Source organism: Anastrepha ludens, chromosome 2, assembly GCF_028408465.1.
Source record: "Anastrepha ludens isolate Willacy chromosome 2, idAnaLude1.1, whole genome shotgun sequence".
NCBI classification, from domain to species: domain Eukaryota; kingdom Metazoa; phylum Arthropoda; class Insecta; order Diptera; family Tephritidae; genus Anastrepha; species Anastrepha ludens.
In genome coordinates this window covers 85,891,706-85,915,804 of record NC_071498.1, presented here as the reverse complement: position 1 = coordinate 85,915,804, position 24,099 = coordinate 85,891,706, and the positions used below count along the sequence as shown (strand labels likewise).

Genomic DNA, 24,099 nt, shown 5'->3' with positions numbered 1-24,099 from the left:
GATTTGAACTAGGTATTATTGAAGATCATCTGATTTGACAGAAAATTAGTTTTATTCTTTCGCTGAACGAAAATGGTTGTGTATACGCTCGAAGAACGCTGGGAAATATTGCGACATTACTTTGAAAATCATGGTAATGTTGCAGAATGTGCACGAAAATTACGTACGGCAATGGGAAGAAGAAAAGCATCGAATGAAGCGTATGTGCGTTACTTTGCGAAAAAAGTAAGAGAAACTGGGTTGCTTATTGACAAACCAACGCGTGACCGACCAAAAACCGTGCGTACACGCGAAAATATTGCTGCTGTGGCCGAGAGTGTTCGTGAATCACCAGGAACATCAGTTCACCGTCGTTCTCAACAATTGGACATTTCGGAGACATCATTGAAACGCATTTTGCGTAAAGACCTTGATATGGTAGCCGAGGCAGCCATATGAATGAATTTGTGTTCCATCATTAACCGGAAGGATTGTACTTCCAAATAAAAAAAACAGTTTGGAAAAATATTGAGTAGTTTCTTTTTTATAGCATTTTTAATTCCGTAATGTTATATGGCGGACCCTATATATCTAGCTATTTTTGAAATTTCTTGTTCTATAGCCTTTGGAATTATTAAATAGATTATATACAAACGATTAAAGTATACTTAGGGTTTTTCTATTATTTTAATGCGAAAAGAATAAGCGAATGTATTGTAGTTTTTTCGTCAATGGCACCACAGAAAATTCATTTCGATACTCGTTCGTCACTTTGCGCCGAATTCGCTGGCGATTCGCAGTGCTAAATTCGCCTATATTTTCACTCGCTTCGCAAGTGACGAGTGCGAGAATAACTTATGTGCTGATTCAAGCTCTTCCTATTCATCTGTTGGATATGAAATTATATGGTGATTTACGTATTTGATGAATGCTTACACCAGTGGTCGCCAACCTTTTCAATGTGTTGAGCTACTTTCAAGATTTTGAAACAAACGGCGAGCTACTTGCACAAGACAACATAAATTAAATAATACACAGTTATATTCGATATACAATACATGTATTTATTTTACTAATATACGTTCTATATATAATAAACTTATGACTTATAGTGCTTATACTTATGCATAACTACATCCATGTTCACACCTATCAATCGTAACAAAATTTTTTGCAGTCATAATGGCAAATCACAAGCGACTTAAAAAAACAACAAAACAGTAATAGTACATTATTATATAAATAAAATATGGGCAGTTAAAAAGAGCATATTTAATGAGAAGGTTGACATTCTGACTCATCGATAATTTTTTTAATATTTGCAGTATAATTTGATACAGTCATTCGAATACAGTTATCCAAATTGATATCTGTAAGCCGATTGCGGTATTTATTTTTAATAAATTTCATATTGGAAAAAGAAGATTCACACAAATAAGTTGAACTGAATAACGCTTTCACTTTCAACGCAACACGACATAAAACTGAATACTTATCTTTACTTACTAAAGTCCATATACATTTTGTATTTGAACCTAAAGATTTTAAAGTCAAGTCACTTTGAAAAGCAATCAGTTCCATTTCTGACACAGCAATGTCTTCGCCAAAGTTGTTCATAACACAAGTTGCAAACTGTTGTATATCAATGTCCATGAAGGGTGAAACAACAAATTGCGTCACTAAAGCAATTTTGCTGAAATCCTTGAAACGATTTTTGAAGTTTTCCTTCAAGTTAGAAACTATTTCCATATAATATTTACTGTCATAGGGCTCTAATAGATTTTTGGATATCTTTTCGGAAAGAATAGGAAAATGCTTAGTATCGCGGTTTTTTAGGTTTTGTTCCCAAAATTCAAGTTTTGTAATAAATGCATTTATATCAGAAATCATTTCCGCTAATTCTTTATCCCTGCCTTGAAGCTGCAAGTTAAGCTCATTTAATTTCTCTGTAATGTCCACAAGAAAACCAAACTCTTTGAGCCAAGTCGAATTTTCCTGTTCAGGAATCGGTTCATCGCGTTCTTTGAAAAATTGGAGTATAGCAGGCAGGGTATCATTGAAACGTTTGAGCACTCGACCTCTGCTTAACCATCGCACTTCAGAGTGCAGAAGTAGTTCTCCGTATTGACAGTCAATTTCATCACCCAAGGTTTTAAATAATCTTCTTTGTAACGCTTGAGCTCTAATCTTGTTCACAATTTTCCCCACCAGTTTCATAACGTTGTTCCAGTTTAGAAAATTTCCACATAATGCTTGCTGATGTATAATACAGTGTTAACTAAGAAATTGTGGAAAACTTTTATCCTTATGACATAGCGCCAAGAGCCCCTTTTCACAACCCACCATAGCTGGAGCACCGTCAGTTGTCAGGCCTACCATTTTTGATATTGGAATTTTCTCAGAAGAGATGAGATTTTTTAAATGAGAAAACAGCTCTAGCCCAGTAGTATGTCCTTTGAGTGGAATAAACTTCAAAAGATCTTCTTTAATTGTAAAATCACGAAAAGCCATCCTGACAAATATGGCCATCTGTGAGGTGTCAACTACATCTGTTGATTCATCCAGTTGCAGTGAAAAATAAATACAGTTATCTAAGTCACATCTTAACTGTAAAAAAATATCATTGCTCATTACTTCTACTCGCCTCATCACTGTATTAGCAGAAACTTGCATAGATTTTATAGCAGACACTATTTCGTCTTTATTTCTAAAGTTGGCGAATAAAGAATCTGCAGCTTCCAAAAATGCTTGTTTTATGATTTCCCCGTCTTCATAAGGTTTTTTCTTTTGTGCAATTATCTGGGAAACACGATAAGATGCTTCAGTTGCAGCCTTATTTTTGTCGATTGTTTTGACTGTTGTCCAATTAACTGGATTTTTAAATGTTTCAGTTTTTCTTTTCTGGTGGCAGAATTTTACGGGAATGCCTTCTCAAAATTCGAATGTACAGTTTTATGATGCCTCTCAATATTTCCTTTTTTAGTAACTGACACAGATGTATTACATAACAAACAAACACTTTTGCCTTTAACTTCTGTGAAGAAGTATTGTTCTTCCCATTCCGAATGGAAATGGTATGTCTTCGCCTTCTTACTACTGCTTGCCATAATGTTTCGAACTCTAACCCAACTGCTGCACGCAGAACGTTGATAATGCCGTTCACTATTAAACTGAGCGCAATGTCGACGTGCATTGCGTATATATAAAGCCAAAAAATTCTCGAACACGCTAATCGGTTCCAGCCGATCCTAGAACGGAGACGCGACTTCGCGTCGTGTTTGTCGGCGCGAAATCGCTTACCGCAGTGTTGCCGCTGTTTATCTATTTATTATGAAAATTTCTGAAATTTGCTAATACTGGTATGATTTTCAGACTTTTGGATTTTTTGCAACGTGAGCAGCGCGAGCTACCAGAATTGCCTTTGCGAGCTACCGGTAGCTCGCGATCGACGGGTTGGCGACCACTGGCTTACACCTTTCTTTATCCTGGTCATGAAATATGAGCCTGATATTTCGTATCATACCTTTTATTTGATTTTTTTTTTTTAATTTGCTAATGAACTTAAATAAAACTAAGTAGAATTTGTACGAAAATTTCTAACCTTTATTTAGTTCGCTGTCTCAATACAAATCACATTTTCTAAACTTTTCGTTTAAAATAAATTTCCCTTTTTTGATCATCGAATCACACTGCTAAGTGAAAGCGTAGAGCCTCTAGGCGAAATTGCACAAATTTAAAACATTTGGGTTTTTTTGGGTAACGACTTTTTGCGTAAAAACTTTCGGCACCAATAGCTGCGTTGCGCAAGCGCATTCCACGCGAAAGAGGCAGTGAAATTTTACTCCATACAGCAGCAGCAACACCCTAAAGTGCTGAAGCGCCGCTTAATATGCAAATAATTCGCTGCACAAGTGCTTGAAGCAAGCAAAAGGAGGCATGTTATAAACAGACGAGAACGATGATAGGCTACAGAAGGAAAGCTCCAAATTGCTATCGCATAATTACTATACTCGAACAGGCGAAAGTTTTGCCAAGGAACAAATTTGTTACAATATATTAAATTTGAACTAAAATCTGTGAGCGTGGTTGGGTAACTAAAAACGAGATTTGAATAATTTTAGCGCTTAACAATTCTATTAGAAATTGTGAGTAAGCAAACGCCTGCTGGCCTGCTTTGTGGCACATGGACTTCCAAAGTGATGCGCGCAGCAATTTTTAGGTGGTGGTAATCAGCATTGTGTTGGTGCTTTTTGCACGAGGCGGAAAAGCCAAAGTGCCCACAGACAAAAGTTAAATATATATGTATATACAGGGTCCGGCACACGAAGTGTAACCAATCAAAAAGGTTATCAATTTAGTTTGGAAAATTATTTTAATTCAATTCAAAATAAAAAATGTGTAAAAATAATACAAAACTAAGAATCAATTTACTTTCGCTCGATATGACCATCTTTTCCCTTGACTGTGACCTTGAAACGGTCCAGTAACAAACCGCAAGCTGCCCGAATGTAGGTGTTGTGACCCGCTTTGGACAATGGCTTTTTTCAGTTCTCGAGACTGGTTAGTTTCGGGCCTTGCTCTCCAAAATGGCCCAAAGAGAATAATCCATCGGATTCGCGTCTGGTGAATTTCAGAGCCATTGTGTGGACGTTATGAAGTACGGAACATTGTTTTTCAGCCTTTCTTGGTACACTCGAGCTTTGTGAGACGGTGCCGTGGCCCGTTGAAACGTCCATGGTCTGCCACCGAAATGTTTGTCTGCCCACGGCTTCAAGGTAAGCTCCAGAATACTTCCCCGATAATATTTCACATTTACGTTGACGCCAGGCTCGATGAAAACGATTGGAGAGCGCCCATCTGCGGTTACAGCGGCCCAAACCATTACCTGTGGCGGGTGCTGACTCCTGGTGGCCAGTCGATGACTCAAATTCTCGTATGAACGGTCCGTTAAATAAACCCTATCGTTTTGGGAGTTTACGAATTGCTCAATTTGAAAAATTTTCACGTCAGAAAACACAATATTCGGAAATTAACCGCTTTCGGCTAAGCGAAGCAACTCCTTCACTCTCTCAAGTCTGACTTATTGCTGCTTTGGTGTGAGTTTATGTGACTTTTGGACCTCGTAAGGTCCGACTTTGACATCATTTTTCATTTTCGAACCATTTCGTGTGACGTTGCAGTCTTTTGATGACCACCTCCGGCCACCTCCATGACGTTTCGCGATGCTAGCAGTATCATTGTAACGAGTGATGCTGCGATAAACAAAAACTTTATTTACTTCAAGGTGCTCGAACTCACAAACAATCGCTGGTTGTGATCAGCCAAATATTATGAAATCACACTATTGAAATCCATTACTCACGTTTACCCTCGACAAAATGCTTCGCGCGCTTGTAAGCAATACTCTGGATTTTCATTTAGCCAATTAACAGACAGCTAAAGCCCGTGCATCAGCTGCGCGAGCGGTCTGAAGTTGGTTACACTTCGAGTTCCGGACCCTGTATATACATACATATATATGTGCCCTTTATATGTTTGTGTGTATCCCAAAAAATTTTATATGGTGTGGTTTAGATAAAGTTTTAACTTTATGATGGCACTCGAAAGGCTCGCTCATTTTGCTGAAATTGTTAGCGGTACGTGAAGCTTCACTTCTGTTGCTTCCGCTGCTGCATTTCAACACTTAAGTGAATTGATTTTCCATTTGCCAATACGAATTTAATTTCCATTAATTCAATTTGACCGATGGCTCGCATTTTTTCTGGCGAGTTAAGAACCACAAATGCGAAAGCAAAAAAGGAAAATATACTTTAAACGTGAAAAGAGTCTAACGAGAGTGAACGGTCTGCATTGTATTGAATGTTACTTAGTTCCACACAACCTTTCAAATTCGACAACTTTACTTTATCCGCGTGTGCATGTATGTACAGTACAAGTGCACAAGCAAAGATGCTTATTTCTGAAATACAATTTAAAAAATGTAATTGTGAGAGAGCGAAATCAGGGTGTATACGAGGGTCGTTTGGAAAGTCCGTGCAAAACTACAAACTTAATTGTTTGGGGTTAACCATTTTTTTTCGACATAATCTCCTTTTAGGAGCGAATGCAACTCTGTTTTAGTTGTTTGATCCCTTCCGAATAATAGAATTTGTCCAAGCCTAAAAAATAGCCACTCGTTTCTGCAATCACCATTTCTTCGGATTGGGGAACAAATAGTAGTTCGAGGAATCAAAGCCTGTAGAATAGGATGGGGATGTGAAACAAGTTGGGACAATATTTCCAATAAGTTTGCGACCCACCTGATGGAAAAGAAAAATCACTTGACTTACTTGATTTAAACGAATACCCCACACAAAGAGATAGACCGATTTGGCTGAAAGTTGGAGTGTATTCTTTCAGAACCTCAGTACGCGCCAATAGGGGCATTTCTTTGACTTTGCACGGACTGTTCAAACAACCCTTGTACAAGTAAGTTTATACAGTGGATTGTTGTAAAAAAACAAGCACCAAAAACCAGAAAAAAGTAAAAAAAATGTTCTTAATAAAATAAGCTCTTAGAAAATGCGAATTACAGCTCGCAACATCAGACGGACTGATGGAACGATGGACGAAAAAGTGGGCGTGGTTTTATCAAACGGCAATAAAAGTTGCAATTGCATACTGATCGAAACTTAATTTTTTTACCAGAATATACTGGGAATCGATCGCATATTCGAAAAGTTGGAACAAAGAGCGCAGTTGAGAGAGTAAACTATGTTCTTTCTTTGGCAGAATTTAGCTGTTTTAGTCCGAGTAATTTTTCTAAATGTGTCAAAACGATCAGCAGAAGTGCATTTGACAAATCATCTTTAATAAAAACTACATTTGCAGGAAATATTAAATAACAATACGCGGCTATTAGTAAAAAGATATGGGTTTTAAATGTGCTGAGTATATACTAGGCATATCAATCCCGGGATCCTGTTTTTTTTAATTCTAAATATTCCGAAGACCCCGAGACTACCCGACTTAAGTCCCTGGACCGTTGAGTATAATTTACTTTCATCAGATGCAATCGCAAAAAATCTTCCTCTTGAATACAAAATTAGTCGAGCAGGAAGCAACTTTATAAAGCAGCTGAATTTGTATTTGGCGGAGAACTGTAAAGAAATATTTGCTTAGTTGCCTTCAGAAATGTACCAGTGTATCGCCGCTTGGCGGCAATCAGTACCATTCTGCTATAAATCAGCTATGCAATGAATAAGAATTCCATTGTCACATACTTTTAGGCAGTCTGTCTATCGTTATTCGCCCATTCCATTGCCGCCTAAGCGCTACAAATTGGAAAATGACAACGCTTACAATCACTGTGTCCAAACGTCAGTGTTCATGAAAGTTAATGCCACCCATGTTGACCAAAGAAATATGCCATCAGTTACGACGCTATATACATAAATACATAAGTGTCCACATAAATCTGCACATATGTATGTATATTGCTTTCAATGCCGTTTGACTTAACCCAGCCAGCATTTGGCAGATGTTAGGCAAAGCATCCCTCAAGGGGATTAGTGACTGTCGAACTAAACATATGCACTCATATTTTAATAAATATATATATATATACCTATATATATATATATATGTAGAAATGAATGTTGCTAAGTTTTGAAATTATTAATTATAATGCATGCCTCAAGGGCCTGAATCGTTTGTGCCATGCCAAGAGGCTTAGCATGTTAAATGATGAGCTATTGACACACTAGTACCGATTACGCGCAAAACAATTATTTATTCGATGAGCTGTGCAGCATGACATTCTAACTTGCTGAAGCCATACATAATTCAAGCCAAACATTATTCAGATTGTCTTTACATAGTTTTAGTTAACAAAAAGTAAATAATCATGGCCCGGTAGTGCTCACGCTACCACTAATGTAAAATCCACACCAAAGCACTACTCACCATGGCTGCATTGATATCTTGACAATTACATGCAGGATCTTCTATCCTCAGTAGGAGCAACTTAATTTTTAAACATATCCGCCGAAATGAAAAAGAGCTTCGTCGAAAAGCTTTAAAACCTGAACTGAGATCTCGGAGCGGTTGATAATTTGTCATCGATTATTGCAACTATTAGTCCTTCCCAGGGTTGTAATTTATATTTCTGATCTTGGGCACTTCTAGTGTTGTCAGGCACCATCCGACGTTTCCGTTGAAAAGTTTGACATATTTTACTATAAAAGGACTCCGAACATTTTGATAAGTGAGCCATATTAATGTTGTTTACATTGACTTTAAAAAATTATGTCCACAAAAAATGGAATTAAATCGTGCAAATGTTTACCCTATTATTATTTTACACAACTATCGGCATGGATTAACAAGACAAGAACGCATCGATGAACAAGCATCATCAAGTACCATCTTTTATCACTGGTACAATGAAGTTTCTCGTGGTCGCTGTTTGCCTACCCAAGAATTTCGCGAAGGTCGTCCAGAAGGTGCCAGAAAATATCGATTCTCTGCACAATAATTAAGCAAGATCGTCATGTCACATACTGTTAGATTGAGCATTGTTATTATTAAAGTTTGCTTAAGCGGCGACTATTTTAATGTTATAAATTAATGATTTCCACTTATTTTTATCGTTGCATTTTGTCCCAATTGAGACTAGGTGAGATACGAGTGATTGCGCCATTCAGGCCGCTGCTATCCCTCCGTCTATACTCTTGTGGGTTCCCCTCTAAAGCCATCGTTGGTATTTCTTGGGCTGGTTTTCTGATGGTGTGTCTAGTCCATGCCTACTTCCTCATCCGGATTTCGACGTTAATTGTAACTTGATTGCACTTTCTGTGCAATTCAGCGTGCGCTATACAGTTTTCTGGCCACCAATCAGTTTGCTATTTAAACACAATCTCCAGTGATGTTGGCCAGGATTCACAACCATACAACAAGACTGATTTGATGTTAGAATTCAAAATACGGATTTTCGTTTTGGGGAACTTAATGTTGGAGAACTTTCCAATTCTTACAAATGGAGTTAATGAAAGCTGCAGGGGTATTCAGTAATTTTCTCTTACTCTTTTTTACTTTTCTCTTTCTCTCTCAATAATATTTTCCAACGTGCGATGCTTGAATTTTCCGTAGATCTTTAAAAAAAAAAAATAAATAATTGGCGCGTACACTTCTGTTAGGTGTCTGGCCGAGCTCCTCCTCCTATTTGTGGTGTGCGTCTTGATGTTGTTCCACAAATGGATCTTTACTGTTCTACAAAAATAGATGCTAGCTCTTTAAGTGGCTTGTAAACGGGAGATGGTTTGCCATGGCTTATGGAGAGATGAATCTAGAATCAAGATTTTGCAAGATAGATTTCTATCATTATCTCAAAAACGCAATCGTCGATTATTTCCTAAACTTCAATTTTCAATTTTTTCACTTTATTCCTGATTTTAGTATTAAAAATCAAATTTATATAGTAGTAGTGCTCCATAAAGGCTGAAAATCACTCTTTCAATTTATGTTGTATAAATTGTATGTAAGCGGCCGCCGTAGCCGAATAGGTTGGTGCGTGATTACCATTCGGAATTCACAGAGAGAACGTTGGTTCGAATCTCGGTGAAACATCAAAATTAAGAAAAAGTTCTTTCTACTAGCATGAAAAAGCTCCTCATAAAAAATATTTGACGTTCGGAGTCGGCTTGAAACTGTAGGTCCCTCAAGCCAAACACTCAAAAAGGGTGTACACGCTAATATATATATATATTATATATGTACACATATATATAAGTATGTATGTAAGTAGCTCGCTTGAAGCGAAATTTCTATGGTTCTGATATTATCTTAGAAAATAAAAATAATTTCAACCAAAATTACCAAATTATTAGATATATGACCGAAATTCATATTTTTTACTACGTGCTAATTCATAGCCGCAAATGATACAGGTAGTGATTAAATCACGTATCGCATTGATCCAAATATAATTTCTTTCGAAATAAATCTTCCGCAATTTCATAATTAAAAGAGAAAGGGAAATGAAAAAATTCACAAAATTTTTCAAATAAATTGAAATATTATATGTGTTGATGGTTGGGGGCATCATTGTATTAACGCATTTTTTATTTTTATTGTTGTTGATTTCGTGTTTCTGTCAGTAGCCGTCTTAATCAGTTAACTGCATTCAACGCGTATGAACGTCAAGCCAAAGCTCTAATGTGGAGCGGTTGTCATACACCCAAGTTGTGGAAAATATAAAAAAATGAAAACTTAAGTACATAAATTTATTTATTTCATTTATATGCATTTATTTTTTATGTGTATAAATTTGTTTGTGAAATAAGCTCCATGCATAAATTCATTTTTAATTGATTAAATTCGTTTTTATTGCGGTGCAACCAGATATACAGCTATGTTCGCAATGAGAGTAGACCGACATACATACATATGAATTGACAAGTTTGGATTATTTATTAATTTTTATTTTATTTATATATATTTTTTTTTTTCATAAAAACAAAGCTTATAGTACAACAAAAACTATAGAACCTAAAGCTTAAAAACTCATATATTTTCATAAAACTTTCAAACTTTTTAATAAGAATTTTTAGTTAAATTATGCAGTTTTCTAGTCCATGGCATTTTGATACAATAAAGTGAAACTTAGCAGTAGCTTTAACATCGTGTAGATTTCTGACAGTTTCCTTTTATGGGTCGTCTTGTGCATTTTTTCCATATAATATCGATGTGGGAGAAATTTTGCATGAAAATATTTTATTCGTCAGCACCTAAACACAAATTTTCACTTAAAAGCTAACACGAATTTTAATTAAACGAGGTCTCAGAGAGAACGGAACTACAGATGTAAGTGTGTAAGTGTCGATTAACGTTAGAGTAAACAGAAGTGCGGCCGCAGTAGCCGAATGGGTTGGTGCGTGATTACCATTCGGAATTCACAGAGAGGTCGTTGGTTCGAATCTCGGTGAAAGCAAAAATTTATAAAAACATTTTTCTAATAGCGGTCGCCCCTCGGCAGGCAATGGCAAACCTCCGAGTGTATTCCTGCCATGAAAAAGCTCCTCATAAAAATATTTGCCGTTCGGAGTCGGCTTGAAACTGTAGGTCCCTCCATTTGTGGAACAACATCAAAACGCACACCACAAATAGGAGGAGGAGCTCGGCCAAACACCTAACAGAAGTGTACGCGCCAATTATTTATTTTTAAACAGAAGTGCGTAAGTGTGTATGTAACACAGGTAAGTATCTATGTAAAGCAGGAATTGATAATATTAACAAAATAAAGAAGAAGTGGAATAGCACAATATTAACAGAGGGTTTTTTGTTTTGGTGTTTTTGCGGATGAAGGGGTTTAAAATGCCTAATGCATCATCAAAGCAGCCGTCGCAGCAATGGTATGCTCGGGGAATAAATTACTTCAGAGTGGCGTTCCATCTTCCTCATTACAAAGATCTATGCTTATACAGCTATGGTCAGACATTTAGCGCACTTTATATTATACTGATAAATAATGCAGTTACTTCTAAGAGAGTGCAAATTTTCCTAATTTTGTTTTCAGCATGATAAGAGTTATTTATGGGTCTCTTCAAATGCCCAAAAAATAACCGTTATAATTCTTTCGTATTTGTTATTGCTTATTTTTTCTTGAGTTCTGTCTCAATCACGTTGGACAACTATTTAGCGCACTTACACGTGTTTTTCTCTTACATGCGATCGGTTCGGCAAATAAGTATTTTTTGTGGTGAATATTTAATTAATAACGTCTATTATTTAAATTTTTGCTAAAATGGCTAGAGGAAAGTGTTGTTCAATTGAACAAAAAAAACTAATATGGAACCTTTACCAAATGGGGACCAATCAAGTGAAGATTTCCAGAATAGTGCATTGTTCAAGAAAAATGGTCATTGTCCGTGAGGATCAAATAATTGTAAGGAAAAGTCGATCGGATCCTTTTATGTCTTCACGAGCGATAGCGGCTGAAGTAAGGGCAGAATTACGCTTAGATGTGTCCAGTAGGCTCGTGCGAAGGCGTCTGAATGAAAATAAAATATTTGGTGGCATAAGCAAAAAAAAACCGCTCCTTTCAAAAAAGAATATTAAAGCGCGTTTATCATTCGCGCTTAGGCACCTCTTCGAAAAGAAAGCGTTTTGGAAACGAGTACTTTTTACGGATGAAACTAAAATAAACCGCATCGGTCCTGATGGAAAAACATATGTACATCGTGAAAAAAATCAGGAAAACAATCCACGGTACATAAAAAAGACGGTGAAGCATGGCGGTGGGAATTTAAAAGTTTGGGGGTCTTTCTCGTGGCGCGGGGTTGGGCCGCTGGTCAAGATAGAAAGAAATATGGATAAGCATATGTATCTGAATATATATATATATAATTGGCGCGTATACCCTTTTTTGGGTGTTTGGCCGAGCTCCTCCTCCTATTTGTGGTGTGCGTCTTTCACAAATGGAGGGACCTACAGTTTCAAGCCGACTCCGAACGGCAGATATTTTTATGAGAAGCTTTTTCATGGCAGAAATACACTCGGAGGTTTACCATTGCCTGCCGAGGGGCGACCGCTATTAGAAAAATGTTTTTAATAATTTTGGTTTCAACGAGATTCGAACCAGCGTTCTCTCTATGAATTCCGAATGGTAAACACGCACCAACCCATTCGGCTACGGCGGCCGCCACATGAATATACTTAGAAATAATATGGAGCCATATTCTTTCGAATTTATGCCAGTAAATTGGATATTTATGCACGACAACGATCCCAAACATACTGCGGAAGTGGACAAAAACTGGCTTTCGCAGGAAAATATTACCCAGCTCGATTGGCCAGCACAAAGTCCGGATTTAATTCCAATCGAAAACTTGTGGAATGATGTGAAGACGATGGTTGGACAAAAAAAAAATTAAAAATATCGATGAACTTTGGGAAGGTGTACAGGAAGCATGGAACTCTATTCCTTTGGACAGGTGCCAAAAGTTAATAGAGAGTTTACCACGCAGGTGTGAAGCAGTTATACAGAATAACGGCTATTCTACCAAATATTGATATGGTAAATAATAATAGTCAACAATATTTTCTCAATTCTTACAAATATTTTATATTTTTAACAGAAATCAAAACTGCGCTAAGTCTTTGTCCAAGTCCCTCTATGACCAAATAAAAATTACTTCTATTTTCTCATATTTTTACTAGGAAAAACTGTCTACTTTAAGTTATTTTGTCTTATAATAAAGTTTTAAATATTGTATATTTAGTGAAAAAAAAACTGGATTGAATTTGGTTTCATATCATTTAATCGAGCATTATATTGAACTCTTTTTAAGTGCGCTAAACGTTTGACCATAGCTGTATGTACATATATCTCTATCTATGCTTATATGCTACATTATACCAAAGTTCTCACTTTACTGAAATTTATTTGAAAAATTTGAAGTTTTTATTGAAATTTGATTAAATGCTTTCAGTTCTGTACAAACTTTGAATGTTTATATATATAAAATTTATTTTTATAAAACTAATAAAAATATAAAAACGTTAAAATCTAAAACTTGGCTAAATTATGTTCAGTACCTCCCATAAACAATTTTTGCAACACCCACAAAAAAAATGGGGAGCGCAACTTGTGTTGTGAGCCATAGAAGTTATTAATGACACTTTGGTTAAGTTAGCGAGCACTGCGTACCACGTCAGGTCATGTTGACGTAGGGCACCGATTTCCAACTAGGTACCTAATATACATACATAAATTACATACTAAAAAGGGATTGCAGGGATTAGTTTCTCTTCTTCTTAATTGGCGCGATAACCGCTTACGCGATTTTGGCCGAGTTTAACAAAGCCAGTCGTTTCTTTCTCGTGCTAACCGGCGCCAATTGGACACACCAAGTGAAGCCAAGTCCTTCTCCACCTGATCTTTCCAACGCAGAGGAGGCCTTCCTCTTCCTCTACTACCACCAGCTGGTACCGCATCGAATACTTTCAAAGCCGGAGCGTTTGTATCCATTTGGACGACATGACCCAGCCAACGAAGCCGCTGGATCTTTATTCGCTGCGCTATGTCTATGTCGTCGTAAAGCTCATACAGCTCATCGTTCCATCGTCTACGATATTCGCCGTTGCCAACGTGCAAAGGTCCAAAAATCTTACGCAGAATCCTTCTCTCGAACACTCCAAGCGTCGCTTCATCGGATGTTGTCATCGTCCAAGCTTCGGCGCCATACGTTAGGACGGGCATGATGAGAGTCTTGTAGAGTGTTAGTTTTGTTCGTCGAGAGAGGACTTTACTGCTCAGTTGCCTACTTAGTCCAAAGTAGCACTTGTTGGCAAGAGAGATTCTACGTTGGATTTCAAGGCTGACATTGTTATCGGTGTTAATGCTGGTTCCTAAATAAACGAAGTCTTTTACAACCTCAAAATTATAACTGTCAACAGTGACGAGAGTGCCGATACGCGAGTGCGCCGACTGTTTGTTTGAAGACAGGAGGTACTTCGTTTTGTCCTCGTTCACCACCAAACCCATTCGCTTTGCCTCTTTATCCAGTTTGGAGAAGGCAGAACTCACAGCGCGGTTGTTAAGGCCGATGATGTCAATATCATCGGCATACGCCAACAATTGTACGCTCTTATAAAATATTGTGCCTGAGCGATTAAGTTCTGCGGCTCGTACGATGCTCTCCAACATCAGGTTAAAGAAGTCACACGACAGCGAGTCACCCTGTCTGAAACCTCGTTTGGTATCAAACGGCTCGGAGAGGTCCTTCCCAATTCTGGGATTAGTTTACCCTACGGTAAAAAAGAGGTTGTCTGTAAAATCGGTTTACTGACGATAGTTGACCGTAACAGCGTCATAAGAAAATACTGGTTGCATTTTTCAAAAGAAAATTTTAATTTCATTTGTTTGATAGATATTTTGTATGGAGATAGAGAAGGAGGTAAATGGAATCGCAATGGAATTGATCAACTTACATTTATTTGTACGCATAAATACAATATGTCATTTTTTTTTACAATATGCATAGCGGTTCTGCAAAATGAGTCGTCGTTCGAAACAATTTAGAAAAATTTTTCATAAAATTCTTCGTTCAGAAAATCATTTTAAATTTACAAAATACCTGAATAAAATTTATTGTTTCAATTTCTACTCGACTGTTAAAATTTTTATTTTTGATTTTACTATTTTATAATAATTCATTTTGTATTGACATTATTTCTTTCAGTAAGTAAACTGAATAAAAGTTGTTGTTCAATTAGTTACTTAATTATTTTTGCAAATTTAATTGTAATATGTTGTAAAAAGAGTTGTGTACATTAAACTCAGTTATGCTCTCTGTTTCTTTTAATAAAACTTTGCTTACTTCCTAACCTGTTGCCGATTCGCGTTCAACTACCGAATACTATAAAATTAGAAATGTGTCAGTCAATGAATGGAATGATGCATTAAAAGCGATAGTTGGCATGTTTGTTGTTAATTTGTTGTTAATTTGTTTACACATTTTTAAGTGAGTAAAAGCGCACACTCATTTGGCTCTTGGAACAAAGTTCGTTATACACATACGTACATATGTGCATACAGGCATGTCTATGTGTATATGTAGTTTCCCATAGGCTTTGAATTAGTCTTGTATTATTGTATATCAGCTGTCCGGGCATCTAAGGCATGCGATTTATCAATAAGCAACGAGAACAATAAGTTGGGATAGAGTCAGCGAATTTAATCGATCACAAGGCAACGCGTACAAAGACTCTCTGAACAGGGGATCCAATATTTTCACATAGACTGCATGAAAAGATCTTTAAAACAAAAAAACTGTGTATTCCAACCGGATCCGAACTGAAGACGAGCACAACACTTTGAGAGGATAAAGAATGGGACCATCTTAGTGCCTTAGATGCGAGTACTCGGCGTCGCTTGAGTAACTTTTAAAAGTAAGTTTCCGTAGTTGGCTGGTTAATTCACCAGCTAAAATTAACGACTTACTTTGAGAGTTCCATTACGATTTGTATTCAATTCGTACTTCTCAATTGCGATAGAACTACTTGAAGTGTATATAAGAATTGTACCAGTTTCGCATGACCCCCTCTTTTACTTCTGATAAGAAAGGCAATACTTGCAATTTTTTTGTCAACTCGAAAAATCAAAAAAGTTTATAAACAAATTTGTTGAAAAATAAAAGTTGAAGGAATTAAAAAAAAGATATGTTTTGTTTTTGTTTTTTAAACGAATAAATGTGTCTGTTTTGTTTTTGAAAATATATAATAAAAAAAATTACTTTCATTTTTGCATACTCGTCATTTAACAAGATAAAATTAATAACACAGTCGGACTTTTTCACACCAGACCATTGTGCCAAAAAAGTATAAATGTACAGCTTAACCCTCCGTTGGACACAGTTTTTAAAACCTTCGGTTGAGCACCCGGGTCTGGTGTTTTTTCGCCCTATTCGCGGATCCTTTTTAAAAAGTTATATCCATAAATCGATAGAAAATTAAAGTGTAGGAAGCTCAAGTCGTTAGCTATGATATAAATATGTTAAATTCACGTCCAAAGTCACAAAAATCTGGCCAGACCCGGGTTCAACAACAGGGGATTAACTCTTTGTGATGCATGCACCATTTCTGCGAATACCCAATATCGTTTTAAATTAATATCTCTTTAAACAGTAAAGTAAGAAAATATTTAGAACTATCTTAAACTCTGGAATGGAAAATTGTGTATTCCGTATTGGATAATTTTCAAATAAAAAATCCAACTATCCATTGAGGACCACACAGCACAATGTTCGTAATTACGTTTCATTTTATTGTTTAAAATCAGTTGTGCAACTCTCGATTTGAAATTGAAATGACACAATTGAAATTACGATCTGTAAAAGGTTAAGAATTGACATTTCAGTCGCAGCTAAAAAAAGAGAAGTCCCGAAGTCACTGCTACCCAGTTGAATGTGGCTTGCTTTAGGGTAATTGCTAGTATTTGTCATAGATTATTAAAAAACATTCGGATTGTCGAATGCCTTTCCGATTCGAAGTCAAACATCCAAATCCGATGAGATTTCAGAGCCCTTTGAATATTTAACACTTCGATCCGGCCTAAAGGCTGAAAAGCGATTTTCTCTATAAATGATTTTTATATCAGATTATAGATATAAGAATTTAAAAAAGATTTAAGCGATTTAACTTTAAGATTAAAATATGAATTTATAACTCAAAAAAAAAAAATAAAACGATATATGCATGTGTCACATTTATTGTGAATATATAAAAAGTCGTTCAAATATTAAGCAGGCCATTGGCTATCGGCTTCTTTTATTACATAATTGAATTTCTTAATTGTCAATTCAACGTCCACGTCGCTAATCTGATGATACAACACAATTCGTGAAAATTGCCAATCGCGTGCACTCACTTTCACCACAATACCCTGCTCTTTGTTTGTGCCACACACGCCGGCGGCCAATTCGTCGGGCGTCACTTTAAGACAACGTTCCTCAAAGTCATTGGCTGTAAATTTCGGATTCGGTAAGCAGATGAGCAAAATATTTGAATGAACTGTGTCTAAATCGACTGAGACATTGGGACTGTGGGCGTTGTGTATTGCTGGTAATAAAAAAGTGGGGAAAAAGAATGAGGTGAATAACGAAAATGAATTGATTAGTTTTCATTTTATAAGAATCAATTACTTAGTTTCAATTGAAATACAGCTGACAAATGGCAAGCGTCTAGGCTTAATTTAATACCGCCTGCTGTGAGCCCAAATCAAGGGCGTTTATCAAGGACAGCATCGTCATTTTCCACTTCACTTCTTGCCAAACTGTCATCAATACTCAAGTATATTGCTAAATGTGGTGTGCAAGCCATATTACCTTCCGCAATGCGCCGAGTCCTTTCGTGATCTTTTCCCAGCAGCGGCACTATCTTATCCAATGCTACGATGCCGGCAGCAGCTAGAACGCCTGCCTGGCGCATGCCCCCACCCAAAGCTTTGCGCAGACGTCGTGCTCTAAAACGTAATTTAAAAGAAGAAAAGGAAAATTAATAATGGTAATCAAACGGATACAAAAAAAAAAACAAAAACAAATTAAGAAGATTAGAAAAATTTGGAAGCAAAAGGTGCGAAAAGACAGTGCTGAATCTTACTGTGGTGTTAATGAAAGAACAAAATGACAAACTAGCAAAATAAAATTGTGACATAGTCCACTTCTCTCACCCTTTTCCATTTAAACGCAATCAAATAATCACTTGGCTGGCAATAGTAATTGCCTCGCAAACACTCAAAGCAAACCTTCTCATGCTTCAAAATACTTCCCTCGCATACCTCTTATTTCATTATTGCTTTCCTCTTACACGCTCTACTCACTCTCTAATAAAGGCTTTTGGTCCCACAAGTATTGAGCCCACCGGCGCCGATAGTCCTTTGCTCAAACAAAAACTAACCGAATCAAAATCGCGAGCTATTCGCGCCACAGGCACTTGTAACGCTTCTGCGGCATTAAAGATACGCGCCCCATCCATGTGCAAAGCAATTCGATTGCCGTAGGGCTGTAGTCGTTTGTCGCCATTCAGCATTTCAGCCAGCTTATCGAGCCACTCCAGCGGTATCACCTTGCCACCACATATATTATGTGTATTCTCGACTATTACCAGCGAAGTAATTGGCTCGTGGTCATCCTCCAGGCGTACTTTGCGACGCAACTCTTCGAGGCAAAAGGTGCCATCCTCGTTATTGTGGAGTGGCGATAAATGCACGCCTGCGATGTGAGCAGACCCACCTTAAGGAGAAAGAGTTAAAGAATTAGACTGATGTAGGTACTTATACATGTGTAGGTACATATACAAATGTGTTTGGGTGTGTGTAGGTAAAATTATTAGTGCTCCTGCAAGCAAAGTGATAGGTTAAGCATGAATAATGGCGTGGAGAAATTAAATTCAGAATGTGCCGCAATAAATATGGTTTTTTTGGTAATTAGAAAATTATAGCATTCGGATTGCAATAGCTAAAATAGGAAGTTGTTTTTTAGGAGGTATTTTGTGAAAAGATAGATTTTGTGGAAAATGTACCATAGCGGGTTAAAGTCGCATGAAATAGATCTCAAAGGATGTAGGCGGCTGAGAGCTTCTTTTCGTGGAAATGCTTGCCGCTATTTTGTATACGCATACCATATACGTATACATATATATACTAATATACGTATCTAGCATACGTAGTACAGCTATGTATATATGTACATACTTATATAATGCTGCCGATAAAGCAAACTGCGTAGAGTCCTTAAATCCCCTAAAACACAACCCTGCGTGATCATTAAATTTATTTTCTTCCTTTAAATTTCGTGTTCTTTCGTTGCTTTCGTTGGTACAGTAATTTTAACTATTAAACTTAATCGTAGAAAAATTTATAAAAACTTAAAAAAGAACTAGAGTAAATATGTGTAAAAAAACTTAAACTGAATTTAAATGTAGTAACTAAAAGTGTAAATTGAATGTAAATATTTTTTAGCTTTTAAAGCTCGCTCAAACTTTCATCTTAATGTTCTCGGTACAACAGCGCACTTAAGCAATATTAAATAAAAAACATATTTTTTATGACTTTCCTACGGGGAAGAATTCCTAAATCTAAGTATCACAGTGAGATACATGCCAGCACATGCATACATACGCTAGCTTCACTTGACAAAAAGTGCATTAGCAAAAAACTATCGCAATAACAATAAACATCCTCTATATATGCATGTATTTTGCATGAACGGAGAGATTAAATTATTTAAATAACAAATAAACGACGATAAGAAATAAGGAAAGAGCGTATAAAATTATGTACATATTTATTCAATAACTGAGAAGATCGGTCAGCGGCTGAGAGTAGATCGGAGAGGACCGATCAGTGAGTACAGTGCGCGTTAGCGGAAATCATAGCACAAGTGGGCATGCATGTATGTGCATATGCAAATATTAGATATTTGTGCGTGGGAGTCCGCGGTGAGTTTACTCGAAAACCCACTTTCGTTTGTGAATAGCTAAGAAAATCGAGGAATAGGTAAATTAATATGGGATGTATATAAGAATGATAGATACCAGGCTTGCTCGTTCTGTTGAAAATATATTTTTTTTGAGGGGAACTTTGGATTTTACGTCATTCGTTTTGTGTTTCACTAAGCTAAAGCTAAATTTTGCGAAATACGAAACGAATGACGTCGGCATATCTGTCAAATTCGCTTAGAGCCGAATAACAGTCTGCTAGGTAGTACACTTGCTTTCCACTGCTGATGCAATAATTTCCAGAAGCCAATGGGGCTATGATGTGCTATACTACACGACACGAAAGATGAAAAGAAATTGAAGCATTCGAAAGTCTAACATTAATAACTTCTGCTTTCATCGCGGACAATTTTTTTCCACATATCTTTCAATGAAATGCTTCAGCTGAAATATGGGCACATAGTTTCCAGCGGTTTGAAAGTTGTTGGATTTTCGAGCAATAATGGAATTAGTGACAACCCCATCAAGGGGAGTGCTATTGTCGAGAGTAGTTGTGGCATGCCGAGCAGCAGTGTTACCTGCATTCGATTTACCAACCAAGTCTAGGGGAGGTAAGAAGAACAAAGTATAGGGTGGGCCATGTAAAATTTGCTCTTTGAATTGGCTATAAAAAAAACCTAATCAATATTTTCTCAAATTTTTTTTTTATTTTGAAGATTGAACATTGTCATTTATGAATGAAAAATAATATCGTTCAAATGATTGCCACGACTGGCTTTACAGTAGGCCATTCGATCAACCCAATTTTTAAGCACATTTTCGATTGTTTTTGGCTCCAATTTCATGAATGGCAACTTCGATTTCGTGTTTTAGAGAATCAATCGTCTCTGGATGGCCAATTGATATGGGATTTTCGACTGATTATTCGGTTTTCAAAAACGGTAGCCAAAAGTTCGAGTGTAACTTTGGCAGTGTGACAAGTTGCACCGTCCTGTTGAAACCAAATGTCGTCCATGTAATCCACTTCAATTTTTGGAAACAACTCGTTGAACATGTCACGGTAACGCTCGCCATTTACTGTAACCGCGGCTCCTCGCTCATTTTCGAAAAAAAAAATTCGACAATTTTGATTATTGACGTAGCAACCGATGTGAAAATGAGCTTCATCAGAAAAGATGATTTTTCGACAAAAATGCTCATCTTCGGTCAAACGATTTTCTGCCAATTGAGCGAACCGAAAACGCATTGGATGGTCACTAGGCTTAAGTTCTTGCACCATATAGCGTCCCATTTCGTAAATGTCAAACCTTTAAGTAAATTATGAACACATTTGACATATCATTTGTATTACCATTCTCAAAAAAATAGGTGGTTCAAAAAGCAAACGCTATATGTCCCACCCTGTATTTACATCATCCGATGTAATTCTAAAAGCGTAGCTGATGCATATAAGCGCCATACAGCGCCGAGTGGGGAAAGTTCTTTACAGCGGCAGTCCCCTCAGAGTAATGTCATTGTCCACCGAGGAGCAACAAATACAGTACCATCAGCACATTAAGAATTGAATGAAAGTCAAATTAAAACGGCATCACAAACTGGTACAGTCTTTGAAAAAGCTATCGAGTGGGCGAAGAAAACTCGAGTTTTCTTGATTATATAATTGCCCTGCGAAATTTTAGAGATCAAACTGTAAAGCAGTATCTTAAACGAAAAAGATATAAACCAATAGTATATTTGTACACTGTTTAGGAAAAAAAAGTTTTAATTATAAAAATGTGTGAATTGCATATGATTTAGAATTTAAAATGCAAAGTTTTTATTTAATAAATCAATTTATTTAAAGGGTCTTTAAATTCCTGATTTGAGTTCTATGAGCAATCTTAGTTCAATTTAGGTCTAGCACGAATTAGTTCCCGATACACTGATTTTACTGCATTGGAAAAAACTTTTGCTATCACTTATTTCGTATGCAAAGTTATGTTAGACACACGGAGCCAAAGGTATGTCAAGTCATTTGGTTATGTAAGCCGCTTTCAATACATAAATGAAAGTTTCCCAAAACTGTAGCTAACTTTTTCTATTTACCATTCTTTTGGGTATCAGTTGCTTTAAATATTTTTTCACCATTTGCAGCGTACCTGTGCTGACGGTGCTTCATTGCATTTATCAACACCGCCCACTTTCAAATCAGTCGAGACTATGGTAAATCGAGAAAAGCCAAAGTGTACCGAACTGCAGTACATCAAAAAAGTTTTGTTATTGCCTTAATTTTTTGCCAAACCGCGCTACATGGACTTGTGAGCTAAATAAATATGAATGAATGTATATTTGTTTCGACCAGGCTATAATGTTTATAGTACGTGTGTGTTTATCTGTTTTATGTCGGATGAGTACATTTTTTTCCACTTTCCTTTCCATTTTTTACCATTTACTATTACTTTCTGCTTTATTCATTTTTTCTGCTGCAAATTGCATTATTGTGCGCATTTTAATGACTGCAACAAAACTGGAAATGTTCCTAGTCAAAAGTTCAACGTCGTGCCCGTACAGGTAGTTATGTAGATATGTAAATCATAAATTTATCTGTAAGTGTATGGGTGTATATGCGCATTGTTCTGTGCGGATGCTACCGGATATGGCCAACATGGCATGGCACTTATACGCGCATATCCGGAGTAATGTTTGGCACGCTGATACCCAGCAATACTGGCATATGCACATACATTCACATACACACTCTATTACATGGAACATTATGCGGGTCTTCGGCTGCTCTTCCATCGTTTACCCGCCCTCACTAACAATCCATCCCTTATTCATATCCACTGGAATGAATACCATGGGACGCGCTCGATTTCTGAATTTTCACATTTTTTAGCATTTCTCCAGCTTCTCTCATTTTTTTTTGTTATTTGAACATTTTTAATTTCATTTTGACTCTTCTTTTTTTGGAAATGAAACTCACCTTGCTCATAGAGGTATACATGAGATAAATCACCCACAATTGCTTCCGTGCCACGCCGATGACAGTGCACCATACCTGAAAAGTGTAAAAGTGGCAAGATAAGAATATGATATATGTATATAAAATTTTCGAAAGGAACATAAATTTGTTGATTTTTCGCCAAAACTTAGAGGTAAGCATGCACTAGGAGGAGACATTTAAAAATTCATATATACAGTGAGGTGCAAAAATGGAACATAAATAACATAAGTTTCGTTTAGTACCATATCTACGCAAACAAGCTTGTTTATTTGATTGCAATTGTACGTGTATTATATAATTAGTGTGTAAGCTTTCAAATGAGCCCATAACGGTTAAAATCTAACAACAAGCACTACTCATTGGAAGAGCTGAAAATAAAAACACAAATGTTCCAATTATGCCCCGCTTATTTATTTATGAAAAAAGTACAAAAAAGAAATTACTTTAATACTTCGTCCAAAGCCCCTTCGATTTTTTTAATGCCTTTATACGGTTTGGCATACTTTCTGTATATTTAGCCACAGTTTGTGGCGGAATGGAGTAACACACATCCTGGACTCGCTCCCAGACCTCATTCATCCCTTTTGGCGGGTTCACATAGTGTGCGAACTTTTGTTTTACGAGATGCCACAAATTCTCAATGGGGTTCATGTCAGGGCTTTGTGCTGGCCACTGCATAACCGAAAATTTTTGGGACTTCAGCCAGCTGGATACCATTTTTGCCGTATGTTTAGGGTCATTGTCTCGTTGAAAAATTACTTTTTCAACAGCAAGGCCGGTTTTTTGGATGGCAGCAGGCAAATTTTCTTGCAAGATCGTCAAGTACTGCTCCTTTTTCATTCGTCCTTCGATTTTGATCAAAGGACCCCCAAACCATTATGTTGCCACCACCATGCTTCACTGTTTATTTCACGCTTGATTTTGTTAACTGCTGGGGATCTTTTGACCAAAACCATGAACAGCCATCCGATTCAAACTGGTAGATGTTTATTTCATCTGACCATATCACCTGTAAAAAACAAAAATATGCATTAAATGATATTAATTATTGAAGCTTTCCTGCTTAGTACCTGCTGCCAATCTGCACTAGTCCAATCGGTGTGTACTTCAGCAAACTTTTTTCTGCTTATCATGTTTTTTTTTTTGAAAGCAGCGGT

General features: G+C 36.8%; 1 protein-coding gene across 3 annotated transcripts in view; it reads right to left on the bottom strand.

Annotated features, from left to right (window-relative positions):
• Positions 1 to 17,209: 17,209 nt before the first annotated feature.
• Positions 17,210 to 24,099, bottom strand: part of LOC128854712 (uncharacterized) — a 29,102-nt gene continuing 22,212 nt past the window's right edge. For all 3 annotated transcript variants that reach the window (XM_054089017.1, XM_054089020.1, XM_054089019.1), the window contains exons 3-6: positions 22,922 to 22,996; positions 18,338 to 18,749; positions 17,844 to 17,980; positions 17,210 to 17,577 (exon numbers count right to left, since the gene is read on the bottom strand). In XM_054089017.1, coding sequence (XP_053944992.1) covers positions 17,258 to 17,577; positions 17,844 to 17,980; positions 18,338 to 18,749; positions 22,922 to 22,996 — 944 coding nt within the window. In that variant the 3' untranslated portion in view covers positions 17,210 to 17,257. The remainder of the gene's footprint in view (positions 17,578 to 17,843; positions 17,981 to 18,337; positions 18,750 to 22,921; positions 22,997 to 24,099) is intronic.